This window comes from Hoplias malabaricus, chromosome 6 (genome assembly GCF_029633855.1).
Source record: "Hoplias malabaricus isolate fHopMal1 chromosome 6, fHopMal1.hap1, whole genome shotgun sequence".
NCBI lineage: Eukaryota > Metazoa > Chordata > Actinopteri > Characiformes > Erythrinidae > Hoplias > Hoplias malabaricus.
This window is the reverse complement of record NC_089805.1, coordinates 34670047-34684440: the sequence shown is the minus strand read 5'-3', so window position 1 is coordinate 34684440 and position 14394 is coordinate 34670047. Positions and strand designations below refer to the sequence as shown.

Sequence of the window (14394 nt, the reverse complement as noted above, 5' to 3'; positions counted from 1 at the left end):
ACAAAGTGATGGTTTTGTGTCTGAGCTTGATGTCTGTGGCTGTGCATATGAGTCTGGACTGCTTCAGCTGAGGTTATGAATGACACACTCAGAACCATGAAGCACAATGAGTCCAGGTGGCAGGCTGTCACCAGTCCCACACGCAGGCCAGACCGACTGCAGTAGCATGCAGCTCACGCTGCTCAGCGGCTGTTGGGACAATATGGCACATATTGTAGACAAATCAGGCAAGTTGCAAAGCAATGACAAGAGCTACGTCTAAACACCTTTACTGATCTACTGCCATTGCTCAGCACTTTCTGTCTTTTATTTGGATCGTCCAAATGCTTTAGTGCATTATCATAAACAGCAGTGAAGACAACAGTGAAGATTTTTTTGTGAACTCATCACAATGCATGTGTGTATTCCAAAAGTGTCCAGACGCCCCTCCTAATTAGCAGATTTAGCTATTGTTAAAATGCAGACACAAAGCTTGTTTAATCACTAGAAAAACATTGCCAGTAGTACTGGAAGCTATGGAACAGTCAGGCACAGGCATAAGAAACCTGCAAACAATGCCAAGTGTTAGTTAGAATGGTGTAAATGTTCCAACATCTAGCGTCCCAGACGAGTTACTGCAGCATAACACAGAACAGCTTCTTATTAACCCTTTGATGCAGAACCACTGCTGGTACAGATGCTGATTCTACACTTACAGCATTTAATACATTTCGCAGAATTCTTTTTTCATCATGTTACAGAACCAGGCTAATGTTGCTAGATATCTTGCCCAAGGTACTGCTCTACAGTGGTGTTCCTGCAGAAGTGGGAACTTGAATCCAGGATTTGCCATGTGGAAACTCTCATTAACTTATTAGCTCATACACACTAGTAACACCCATATACTTATTAATACATCATATGTATCAAAAAGAAAAGTGCTAATGCTGAGAGTTGATGTTCCCTTAGTGCCTCAGCACCTGCAGTGCAGCAGTTTTTGAAGTGTGAACATACATTTGTCCCAGAATTCAACAAATTATAATGTGGGAATATAGAATCATTTCAATATCAAAATTACAATGAAACTTTAATATTCAAAATTGCAATATGATCCGAAGTTTAAATGTAAATTTCACACTCATACATGCAGTTTCTACTCAAAACAAAAATTCTGTTTCAATAATTCCATTTACAATCGCCTTTGCTCTTCTATTAATATTTCATTTACACTGAGATTTATGAGTATATTTATTTAAAGTGAAAATGTATTTCCTAATTTAAATTAACATGTTTCATGTGATCATGCAATGACTGGGTCAAAACAGTAATTAAAATGTTATTCACGTTATGTGTTTGCACTCAGTGACAGTGCGTTTCAGATGTAATTTTTAAACCCATCACCATGGAAGAAAGATGGAAATATTCAAATATTAATGGGGAATCAGCACCTCTCCACTTCGCAGTAAAATGATCTACCTGTCAATCACCCTATCAGGGCGGTGCCAATAGCATGTTTAGTGAACATGACTTTAAAGGCAATATCTATGATTGTGGGGAACTACAGTTCTCTCTGTTTTGTTTACATTCAGAAGCTCTGCGTCTTTTAAGGTGGAACAGTATGTTTGTCTAAGTTATCATTTGCTGTTTGAATTACCACAGAAACTCATTTGTATCTTGAGTTGTTTTTCAAGAACAACACTTTCAGTCTCAGTTTGCTTTCATGCAGTTAGCCGTCTCTCGAATTTAGAGTGGGTTCTTAAATAGGAAAAATATTTGTTCTGATTTTCAGCAGTTTGCTTTTTCTTTGCTGTTTCTCTGCCATGAGCAGAGAGAGAGTAAGCCTAGCATGTCTGACTGAACCATTTTGTTTTTAACTTGTTTACTGACAGTAGCGTTTTGTAAACACAGACTGGTTTGCAGCATGCATGCAAATGGTGATTAGTAAAAAATTATTACATTTGTGAAAGTTGCCTTTAACTAAAAACATGAAGTAGAAGAGTTTATGACGAGAGGTGAGGAACATAGAGCAACACATGATGCTTAATACTTATGTATTAGTTGTCCTTGTATTCGTAGTTGTCTTATATTGCCTGTATTATTCGTTTTATATTAGTACTATATCATTAAATTAATTGGAATGTATTGTAAACATACAGACTTAAAGTATGTCTCTAGGACTGAGGAAAAACATCCCCCTTTCATTGAACTTCCTGCCACACTAAACTTTCATCTGTACTGTTATACTTATTTCCACTTATTAACTGTAGAGAGAAGACTCTTTCTCTTTGTCTGTGCTCTCTCACCATGTTGGCAGCCTACTCGCAAATGAGGCCTGACGTGCTAAGACAGGTGGAAGGATGAGGGGAGAGAAGGAAAAAAAAAAAGAATTAAGAGAGCTGGCCAGCCTGAGATTGCTCTGGGGCAATGACAAGGCCGGTTTGCCTGCATGTGCCTTGCTGAGGGAGGGAGGGAGGGGTTTAACAATGTATACTTCAGAAAACTTTCATGATTTTCCAGGGTAATCCAACATTTGTTAAAACATTTAACACTTGTAGTGTGTTTTGATATAATGTGTGTTGGTTTTTTTTTTTTTTTTATAATAAATTCCACCTCCTCCTCTTTCCAGGAGAGAGACAGGAAACATCCCAACAAACATGGTCCTGTGATTCATGTTCATAGAGCAAGTTCAGGTTAAAATCTTAATAACGTCATGCGTATCTTCATATACCACCCACACACACAAACAAACATTTGCTACGATACAGGCAAGAGCAGCACAACAACAGTCACTTGAACTGTCTGGGCATGTGAACAGTTTTCATCACTGCTTTCAAATCAAACATATCTCCATTTTTATTTGTCTTCTTTATGTAATTTGAAAACACTATTATCTTTGCCATTCTATGAACATTTTGTGAAAAAGCCAATATTATAACACATTCGTTCCGCTCTTGTACATCTTTTGTTTGTTTAAAATATACATTCTAAAGCTGGATTAGTTTTGGCAGGAGAGGTTTGGCAGTGACCATGCCACCTCAGAAAGGAAAATCTCAAAATCAACAACCTTTTGGCTCAGTACAAAGAAACAGTACAAAGCTGTCTTCAGTCCTTTAAACCTATTAATGTGTCTTTGCAAGGTCTGTCTTATAGAGAATATGCCAATAAGTAATCAGACCCGAACCAAGCGAGGAGAGTCATGCAGCTACAGCCTCTCGTCAGTCAGTGCAGCTGAGGACTTGGCTCAAAGTTTTATCCACCAGGTCAAAATTATTGCTACTTCCTTGCTGTTACCTTGCCAGGGAAGTGGAGCACAGCATACAGTGTAACTTTAGCAAGCCCACTTGCTCTGGCCTCTGGGGATCGAGCCACATATGGGTAAAATAATCATTGTAATTACCATATATTTAACTAGACTGAAGCATCATAGCCAGGATGTACATATTCAAATTAAAATTGGTTTTATGCACATTTAATGTCGCTATCCTTCTGTCCCTTCTCTCGTGCTGTCTGTCACCTGCCAGTCCTCCTGGCCTGACATTATGGAAGCCATCTTTTCCTCTTGAATTCTTCTCTCAGGAGAGTGCATCACATTGTAAGGGTAACTGTGTGAAGCCTTTCTCCATCAAAGCCCGCTACTGATCCTTCTTCATTCTCCTGACCTTCACGTACGTTCAGTTGGTGTGAGAGGCCTCGCTCTTGTAGTTGCCGATGTTTGAATTGTGTCTTTATTGAATTGTATTGTCGATGCTGCACTGTGATAGGAGGCCCTGTGTGTCAAAACCCCATTTCTGATCATATTCCTCCCTGCTGCCTCTTAGAAATCGACCAGGGTGGCTGTGGAGACCCTGGAATCCCAGCCTACGGCAAGCGAGAAGGCTCAGGGTTCCGTCACGGGGACCGGCTGTACTTTGAATGCCTGCCTGCTTTTGAGTTGGTGGGTAAAAAGAACATCACCTGTCAAAAGAACAACCAGTGGTCTGCCAAGAAGCCCAGCTGCGTGTGTAAGTGATATTAAAACAATTCTTTAATTCTTTGACCTGTCTGTACATAATGCATTACTTTAAACTTTTGATTTTGAAACCATTCATGCGGAACCAGCAGTAAATCTTTGATAAAGTATGAATTAACTACACCTAATAAACTTAAAGGATAAAAGTAAGGCTTGTCCTATGACATCAATAATTAGTTTTGCTTAAATCCAATGTGAATATGCTTTAATTACAAAAAGATAAAATTATCAGATATTATCGATATCGCTACTCCAATATAGAGTCATATATTGAATCGTCAGCTAGTGTCTGAAAGCGAATGCAGAGTGCCCTCCTTTAAACACCTGTGGAGGCAATACAGTCCTGACCTTCAAGCAGCAATTCTTCACTCTGCATGAATGTGTTAAATGCTCTAACTTAATCCATGTTACACAGTCCCCTTTAATTTGAACGGAAAGCCGCTGCACTCCTTCCTCTGTGATAAATGAATAATGCTTCTGCAGTAATTGCAGCATCAGCAATTAGGTCATGCAAATGAGTGCCAACGTGCTAAGACAGGTGGAAGACTGGGGAGGAGAGAGGAGGAGGGAGAAGAGTCAAAAGGAGAATTCATTAAGGGTCTGTGCTATCCCAAGATTATTTTGGTAAGGCACTGATGAGGCCAGTGTACATGTATGCAAATATATGGAGCATATTTTGGAACAAATTAGACAGTAATTGAGGAAAAGGTAAAACATTGGGACCAGCGAAAGCAAGTAACTCAGTAATGTTTGTCGTATTATATTTGGCGCTTGCAGCTGGCTGCAATTGCCTTTTAAAGGGCTCATATTCTATATTTTTCTTGTATCTTATTATTTTTCCTGAGGTCCACTGAGGTAACATTTGTTTAGGCCATGGGCAGCAGAATCTTTTTTCCCCCATTTTTTTCTTTTGTTTTGTTTTCTTTTCATTTCTTTTTATTTTCTTTTTTCCCTTTCTTTCCCTTCCTTTCCTTTTATTTTCTGTCCTCTCTTTATGCCTTAAAATCAACCAAGCAGAGTTTTTAGGACAGAAACATTTACATTACTTCTAATCTGATATAATCTGAATTATATGGCTCCCATATAATTCACTTTATTCATGAAGAAATCTGAGCTGAAACATCATTTGTTTAGTGTGACTGGGCAGGCCTGAACACGTGAAGGCTGAGTAAGTGAATATTATATAACAGTGATAGTTTTTAAATTCTGAAGTCAGTCACCCTGGGCTGGATGGATTTTACATCAAATGGAATGATGGATGGATGGATGGATGGATGGATATAAATATATATCAAATGTAACGGATGGATGGAAAAGTTTATCTCAAAAAACTACTAAAATTATTAGTGTGTGATAATAATGACATTTTATTTAAAAAGGTGTGTTTAAGTGTAAGGTGCAGTGTTTGCCTCAAAAACAATAAACAAATATTAAAAATTACTTGTCTTTTGTAGAAACTAAAATAATTCCATTTGTAAATAATTTTCTCAATTTGAACTGTAAACAACACATAGGAGCAAAGTAAATTTTGGTTTTAATTAACTTCTCATATCTATTAATATAGTAATTAATATAATAATGTTTATAAAGATTTATTATTACCATCAAAATTAAGTGAAAAATGAAATGCATTGTTTAAGCTTTGGAATGGCTAAAAGTTTGTTGATATTCAACTGTTTTATTAAATTGACTATATTTAAAATTAAGTAATAAATAATCTTGTCTATAATACAATGCTTGCATCAAACTTGTAGGCCAGATTTCTGAGGTGGAGGGGGTGTCCTAATATCTTTTCTGCAGAGCTGGATGGGTCCATGGTCCATGTGTCTGTAGTGGGCCATTAGTATTGTAGTTCTGCTATGAATATGGGGCATGAATGACCTTTTTGTTGTCCTCGATTAGACTTTTGACCTTTCTCATTCTTGCTTTGAGTTCATCCAACATTGCTGCTTTTCAGTCAAAGTAAATATGTCATGCAGCATTGCAAAATGTTTGCCTGCTTTCAACTTAATTTCCTCCTAAGGCCTGGGCAGTTTTGTCAGTCATTTCTTGCGATGAGAACTCGGAATGAAGATGCTATTGCTCTGGTGAGAGTTATTGAGGCCCTGTTCACTGCTCTTAGTCAATGTTCCATTAAACACAACACATACTTCTCTAGGAGGGAAAGAATCCTAATAAAAAGCAAAGAGAAATCTATGTGAGAAAAGGATAAGCACAATAAACGGAGCTCTGCTACTGGGTTCGGCTTGAGCAAATGACTTACTCAAATCACACAAAATAGGTTTTCAAAATAGGCTTACACTAACTCTCCCAGAGATCAAGGTGAGAAGTAATATTTCATGCTTATGATTTAACAGATGGTGGGTAGAATTCTAATTGATGCCCAGTGTTAGGTTTTTGAAGGTCTTGCAGTCACTAAAATGTCTTTGTTTTCTTTCATGCTGGCAGATATTCATGTTCACACACATTCTTCACGTCTTCCGCAGCAAGGTTCAAGGCAAAGCACAGGAGAAAACAATGCCTGTTACATAAGATTCAGTGAACCAGCGTATCACAGGCTAAATTCAACAGTTGGCAAAATGCATGATATATGCACTCAAGGTCTGATGAAGCCCTTTGCTCCGGCTAGAAGCCTGTCAGATAACAAGTAATGCATATTACAGCAGGTTGACATTTTTGCTGTCAGCCCACTGTTGAAAACATTCTGGCTATTTTTTTTTACCTCCCCAATCATTATTATTTTTTATCTTACTGAGGAAAAGCAGTCATATTTTGACATCCTCTTAAGAGCCACGTGTGCTTACGTGAGTGCTGCATGCCTTACACTGAACATGACACTTCTGCCAAAAATGTCTTAACATCACCTGATTGGAAGTGTACATTATGCATGTTGCTGGAAAACCAAGCTTTATGCAAGTCACCAGGTTGGCAGGATATATTTCTAGACCTTGTTGTAATGCCCTTTCCTCCTCGTGTGTGTGTGTGTGTGTGTGCGCGCGTGTCCTCATCTGTTTTTTTCACAGTCTCCTGCTTCTTTAACTTCACCACTCCCTCTGGAGTTCTCTTGTCACCCAACTACCCTCAGGAGTACGGCAATAACATGCATTGTGTGTGGTTGATCATCGCAAAGCCGGAGAGCCGCATCAACCTGGCTTTCAATGATCTCAGCATGGAGAAGCAGTTTGATTTTCTGTCCATCAAAGATGGAGGCAAAGCGGAATCCCCCATCTTGGGCACATTTTCTGGCGATATACTGCCCTCACCCATCACTACCAGTGGGCACGTGGCACGCCTGGAGTTTCTCACTGACCACACCTACACTGACCGTGGCTTCAACATCACCTTCACCAGTAAGTTTTGGCCACTTTTCTCTTTCTCTATTAAAGTTCCCCAGAAGAAATAATCGTTTTCGTCTATTTATTTAAAACGTTTGCAATTGGAAAGTTTAACGAGAGCAACTTATTTTTATGTTACACACATAACTGTGACAATTGTTCTGAAGTCTTTATTATAATCGTGCAAATGCTGACTTAGGGCACCATTAAAAACTCTTTGCTCTTTCTGTCCGTTTCTCTTATTCATATTCATGCAGCAAACATATTATCCTCTTTTGTTTCACATATGGTTTTTTTGTTTCGTGTTTTTTTTTTTAAGAATTCACTTTTGTGTTTTCAGCTTTTTCAGGCAGGCGCGATGAAAGACATTCTTTAAAATCCTGCCCTCAATACCGCTCAGTGATTATGTGTTCATACAGCCGCAGCTATGAGGCATTTGAGAGTTTTTTGTTTGTTATTTTAAGATCAAAAGACGCCTGCCTGGAATTTTTTTTTCTCATTTCCCAAAGCAGCTTCAATGTGTTTTCAGCACTCTCTGTTCCTACTCAGCATATCTTTAAGTCTTATTATATATCCAGATCTCACTATCATTTCCTACTCTGCTTTTATCCCTGCATGGACAGCATGTTCGGCTACACATACAGTTGTAGGAGAATTGAAAGAGGTTAAAAAATCACTTTTACTCATTAAAAACGTTAAAATCATTAAGAACAAGGGCTTTTCTTGCACTCAGCAGTGAACTTTCATCATGTTTACGATGTAGTCTGTCATATAGGCATATTTAAGTGGGCAGTATTAGCTTTTTACTTGATTTGGGCTCTTTAGGCTTGTGTACATTAATAGTAAATACATAGTAAAGAACAATCTGTTGAAACAAAAGCTGTTGTACCATGGCATCACTTTTTTTTTGACATCTTTTAAGTGTAGATGTTCAGAGTTTCTGAAACTGCAAAACATATTGAGTGGTAGGTTAATAGATTTACAGAAAAGTGTTCCAAGTATTTATTTTTTGTAATGCAATGAAGTGTTGTTTAATTAAAGCAGTTGAAAGCAGATCCTGAATCACGATTCCCCTTATTCCCTGTTTTTGGGATGGGGTGAGAGTGTCCCATCACTCATGTTAATTAAGAGCACGACAAACTCTATTGAAAGACTGGCTGGCAGTTTAATAAATAGAGTGATGGTGATGGATGAGGTACACAGTCTGTTTGGGTGCTGCGAATCAGAGTGAGGATTCATCACAAAAGAACATTTCAAAGCTCCGCTGTGAATGAGGAGTGAGTGAGAGAGAGAGAAACAGAGAGAAAGATACAGAGATAGAGAGACACAGGAAAGCTAGAGAGAGGAGATTCCAGAGGCAAACGGAAGGTGATAAAGTGATTTTATTTTTCCAATTGTGTCTGAAAAAGACACTTTATCTTCTCTGAAGTCCTATCAGCATGCTGCGAGCATTTCCGAACGTTTCCCAATCAACCAAGTAACTTCTAGGGGCGTATAAATCAATACTGCGTGCTAAGTGAAATGAATTAGTTTATTTGTGGAGCAGAGATGACAAGCAGGAAAGTTTTCTCTTCCTACAGGAAGTTTCTTCATCTAATTCATTAAGAGGTCATGGCCGTGAACAATTTGGCAACTTTACAAAATCATAACCTTTAGAGCAGGCCCAAATCCACCTGAATACAGTGCAGAGGAACAGTGGATCAATACTTTTAAAAAAAAATGTGTGTCCTAAAGTGCTCTGAAATGAAAAATCACTTTTAGAACAGTTTTAGTGGTTTGCATATATGAGGTATATGAGGTATGTAATTTTAACTAAGTTTCCAGGAACATAGCCAGCTAACGTTCTGAGCTAAGGTTAATGAATTACTTTGGTAAAGCACACCATTATTTCTTGTTCCTGTTTGCGTTGACTTATTCTCATGCTGGCTCGTATGTGTTGATCTATGTGGGGGATTGGTATACTTTCCCACTGCTAGGCTCCAGATGAACATCACTGTCTTAAAAATAGAAACGTGTAATCTTTAGGCTAGTGATGTTTACCTGGAGACTGATGCTTAAACCGCTATCACCTCCCTTAGTAACAGTACAAATAATAATTCATATAACTACACACATTTGTGGATTATTGAATAGAATACTTATCGCTTTGTTCAATAGAACAATAGAAGCAGAAGAGTCGATTATTGCACTATAAGCAGGCGAGCACAGGCCTGAATACAAGTACATTCGTCATAGTTTTGCATAAGGAGTCACAAGACTGCTCTGTCATCTTTATGTATGGCTTTGGAATACAATACATAGTTTGAAGGGGTTTTTCGCCATTGGGGCTGGTAGAAATACTACTATGAGTACTATTTATTCTTGCTTTAGTATTAGTCTGTCAGGCAGAATCACATTTTGCAAAGACATGTGGTTATTCAGTCCGACCCACCCACAAGCATTATCTGTCACATTCTCCTGTATTCTCATATCAGTGAGAAACCATGATCATTACAATGGCGGTATACTTCAAACAACAAAACAACTAAATGAAATTGAACTACTGCCAAGACTGCTGTACTAAGTATGCTTAGGAAGAACCACAGTCTTAGCACTGTAAAAATCTACTTTGTGCATTGGACCAATCACAGTCAGGGGGTGGAATCTTGAAAGGGTGGGTGGAATGAATAGCTTAGATCTCTCAGCAAACAATACATTTTTTGAGGTGAAGTACATGAAAAGTAGCTTTGTAGCTTCTAGAAATCTTTAGGCCTAGAAGGCCTTGAAGGTTTCCCTACTGAAGAATGTGCCTAATGTCAGTGTTCTAGCTAACCTCTTTTGGTCTCCTCCCTCTTCAGCATTTCGACACAATGAGTGCCCTGACCCTGGCGTGCCAGTCAATGGTAAACGCTTTGGAGAGAGTCTGCAGCTGGGCAGCTCCATCTCTTTCCTGTGTGAAGAGGGATTTGTGAAAACCCACGGATCTCAGACGATCTCATGCATCCTCAAAGATGGCAATGTGGTGTGGGACAATGCTGTGCCACGCTGTGAAGGTCAGTACTTGTTAAAAATAACAAGGACTGGCTTATGAGCCTTACCTTACCTGTATATTCCAGCTAGAGTTTTTTAGCAAGCTAGACTTGAACTCAACAGAAACATCCAATTTCCGAATTTTACATTGCATTGTTGGACCAAGGAGTCTCTCAAAACAATGTAAAAGAAGCCAAAAATAGCCTTGATTTTGTAGCATAATTATCTGTATTTATGATTAATCAGATTATTTCCACTGTTACTTTGTAACGCCCTGGTATTTCAGCACACTGCCGAATCTTGCATCCGAAGGCAGTGTTTAGCATACAGCTGAAGCAATATGACGGATCCCACATTCTTTTTCATTAAGTGTATACTCAGGTACTCCTGCATAAACAACAGTCTTGCTAGCAACCTAAATGTCAGTGCTGTAGGATCCCTTGAGAAATGTTGTCTCCCGGATGTGCATATGGGGGTGAAATATATGCAGTAAATTCAGCCATGAAAACTTTATTTAGGATTCTCCGTCTGCCACTGAGGTGTAAAGACTACACGAGTGTGCGAAACGTCCCACTCGCAAGATTTTATACAAGTCTAATGAAATGTTCGAGGAATGCGGTTTTTATAGCAAGCCCCTGCCCTGGGTTGTTTAAATGCTTTTTTCCTTATGAAATGCAAATGATCTTAGTATTGAAACTCAACATTTTTGTCTCAACATTTAATGCAATCCGCCAGTGTGGAGACGATAAATCATTTCAGGCCAGTTATTGGGTTTCGTGCTATTCATAGATTTATTTAAGTGAGCTCAATCATTTGATGTAATCATCCACCTCAGAGACACAGTCTGTGGCTTTCTGCAGCTGTGTGGAACCATATTTTAATGCATGCAAACACACACACTGCACATTCTATGACAAAACATATTTTTGTTTTTAACCACATAGTAATTGTAAATTTCCAGTCGAACTTCCCAACTTTTAGTGCTTGTTGCATGGAATCTGCTACTGACAAACAACCAGATCTGCAAGAGAACATCAGATCTACTCTCCTGAATACGAATATCTTGGTTCAGACTTGTAGGGCAGAATTGGAATCGATCAACTGCTTAGAGTTTTTGGGACTGCATGTGTAGGAGAGTCTGGATTGTTTTATATGATGAACCTCTGCGAAGGCCCAAAAGAGATGGTCTACGGGGAACAGGCTCAGTGAGGCGGACAAAAGCTGTTGGAGAGGTTATGCTAGGTGATGTCAATCACGTTTAGATGTCGTCTCTTATCTGCCACATTTTACTTGCTAAGTCAGTGGGGATCTGGAAAAGTTCCTGTAGTAATTCCTGAAGGTTATTGAAGGTTAATCTGCGAAGTAACAGTTTGGATTTGAATCTCTGATTGATGACCCATTGTTCCTTCCTTAGCTCCCTGTGGTGGAGACCTGAAAGCCCCAAGTGGCATCATCCTGTCCCCTGGCTGGCCAGAACTTTACAAAGAAGCCCTCAACTGTGAATGGATCATTGAGGCTCCACCTGGATACCCTATAAAGATCATCTTTGACAAGTGAGCCCAAAGTCTTCTTCATCATGATGGCGTCGCTTAATCATAGGTTTATAGATTTCGAATTAACTTATAATATGCTGTTGTTTAGATTGCATTGCCCCATTACATACTCTGCAGATAATTGCAGTTTAACATATTAAAAGTGTACGGACCCCTACATATTGACAGTTATTTCCCTTGTTTCTGTTCCCATAATTTTCAGCTCTCCATAAAAAAATGAATTAGACAAAAATGTGTGTTGCTCTTTGACTTTATGTATCATCAATAATACATGCCGTTCTGCTTGGTTTGCCTGACTTCCCCTCCAAAATGGCACATTTTACTCATATCATTGATGAGAGCAAGCAAACACTGGCAGCATCAACTAATGCAGTATGATGTTACGATTTGCAGGTTTTTGTGTTTGTGTTCTCCTAGTGGAGTTCTCCACTCCCCCATACACTTTAAAAGACTGTGAAGAATACTGAATGGCAGCACACAACTAATTTCCCTATGTGAATATACATTCTGCTGCCCTCCATGCCTTCACTTCACATATGTGGCACACGTCATGTCCATGCAGCAACTCCTGGATATTTGATGGGACTGATTAGGCATAGACCTTTACTAAAGACCTCCACTACACATACGGACTCTGAGGATGTTCTTCCTACAATTTTAAATGAAAACTCTATTGTTTATAATTTGTTTGAACAGAGGAGGCTGGGTCACCATTCTGAGTCTTGGTTATCCTAAGGTTTCATCCTTCAAGAGTGTTTTTCCTTGCTACTGTGACCTTTGACCTCCTCACCTTGGGTTATTCCTTTTGATGATCTTTTACATTCTCTATTAAAACAATAACGAATCAAAGGGAATCAACTGATTTGTGACAACATCAGTTGTACAAAATGCAGTACTTTTCTAATTAATAGAACCAGAAAGCAACATGGCTACAATCTGCACAATATTTGTGAAAACATTGTTTAGTATTAGGATCAATTAGGAATATAGTTTTACTTTTGTAATATGAGTGCATGTAGTTGAAGACATAAATGGATTAGCCTCATCCAGGTGCATTTATTACTGTTTCAGTAATTCAGTGATTATTTTCAACTTGGTTGTCGAATAACATCTCCAAGACATGGAATGGATACTTATAGAAAAACAAAAACAGGTCCTTTTGGATAAAAATTCCTTTGTTGTTCTTTAGATTTACAGTTGAGAATGATTTGTGTTATATGTGATATTCTCCAGTATCAACACAATATAAACCAATGGGGAAGAGTCTATTGAAAAAGTGCAAGCAGAAACATAACCTTAGCCCAGAACTATGAACATTTCAGAGAGGTGAACTATGGCATTTATCTTCCTCCCAAAAACACAATACAAAAATTACAAACATTTGATTTTTATTTTTCTAATTAAATGTGTGCACATTGTGTGATAACTATTATATATATTGAGTATAAATCATTTTTATTTCATTTATTAATTATGGTAAAATTGTGAAAATATTTTTTATTGTACTGTATATAAATGTGTGTGTGCGCACGCTCCTCCATCTATGACTTATTCATCAGAGGGGGAACTGCTGGGGCCTGGAGCTGAACGTGGAGCAGCAGGCTTCAGCACACTGCTGCAGGACATGCAGTCTGCTCAATGTCTCAGCATGCCTGCCTCACAGCTTGAGTGATGTTTCTCCCTCCACCATAGCTGTAAATAAGGTATAGCTGCTGCAGTGAGTCTCGTATGATGGAGTTGTCCATGGTCCTGCCCCTCCCCTTCAAAAGAAAACTGGTGTTTTTCCATATTTCTGTCTTGGTTCAAACTGACGGATATTGTATCTATATATATATATGTTTTTTTTAAACTCATACATTTATACATTTCAAAGTACAAGTGACCCACATTGTAGCAGGCATGAATAAAATGAGGGCAGGAGAGCCAAAATTGCAGCGCCCCTCATGATGAAAATCACACGTGAAATTATGTCTGATACTACATGTTCAGATTTTACCATTCAGACTGCAGGAAATCTGTCCTGGTAAAATCAGATATGAGATTGCTGAGTTTGTATGTGAGCTGCCTCTCTGAATAGGTCTGTGTTCTTATACAGGTTTCGTACGGAAGTGAATTATGATGTTCTGGAGGTACGAGATGGGCGTTACCCCTCTTCACCCCTAATTGGCAGTTACCAAGGTACCCAAGTGCCCCAGTTCCTCATTAGCACCTCCAGCTTCCTGTACCTCCTCTTCACCACTGACAAGAGCCACTCGGACATCGGCTTCCGCATCAGATATGAAAGTATGAGCTCCTTCTATCATTGTACTTTATTATAGATTTCCAACACTTGTGTGTTTTTTTTTCCTTTGTTCTGACAAAAACGTAGCTCTTTTTGCAGTTTGTTTCACATTAACAATTTCTCTTCAGTGAAAAGTATTGAGATAAGTGTGATTTTATTTCCTCAATGGCATGCATCATTGTATTATTGGAGGCTGCTTATTAAAGATGAGAATTTCCTGGTACCTAC

At 38.6% G+C, this 14394-nt stretch overlaps 1 protein-coding gene across 1 annotated transcript in view; it reads left to right on the top strand.

Annotated features, from left to right (window-relative positions):
* Nucleotides 1-14394, top strand: part of csmd2 (CUB and Sushi multiple domains 2) — a 340194-nt gene that overhangs the window by 195530 nt on the left and 130270 nt on the right. The window contains exons 13-17 of the mRNA XM_066674957.1: nucleotides 3798-3980; nucleotides 7012-7338; nucleotides 10161-10355; nucleotides 11747-11885; nucleotides 13981-14168. Coding sequence (XP_066531054.1) covers nucleotides 3798-3980; nucleotides 7012-7338; nucleotides 10161-10355; nucleotides 11747-11885; nucleotides 13981-14168 — 1032 coding nt within the window. The remainder of the gene's footprint in view (nucleotides 1-3797; nucleotides 3981-7011; nucleotides 7339-10160; nucleotides 10356-11746; nucleotides 11886-13980; nucleotides 14169-14394) is intronic.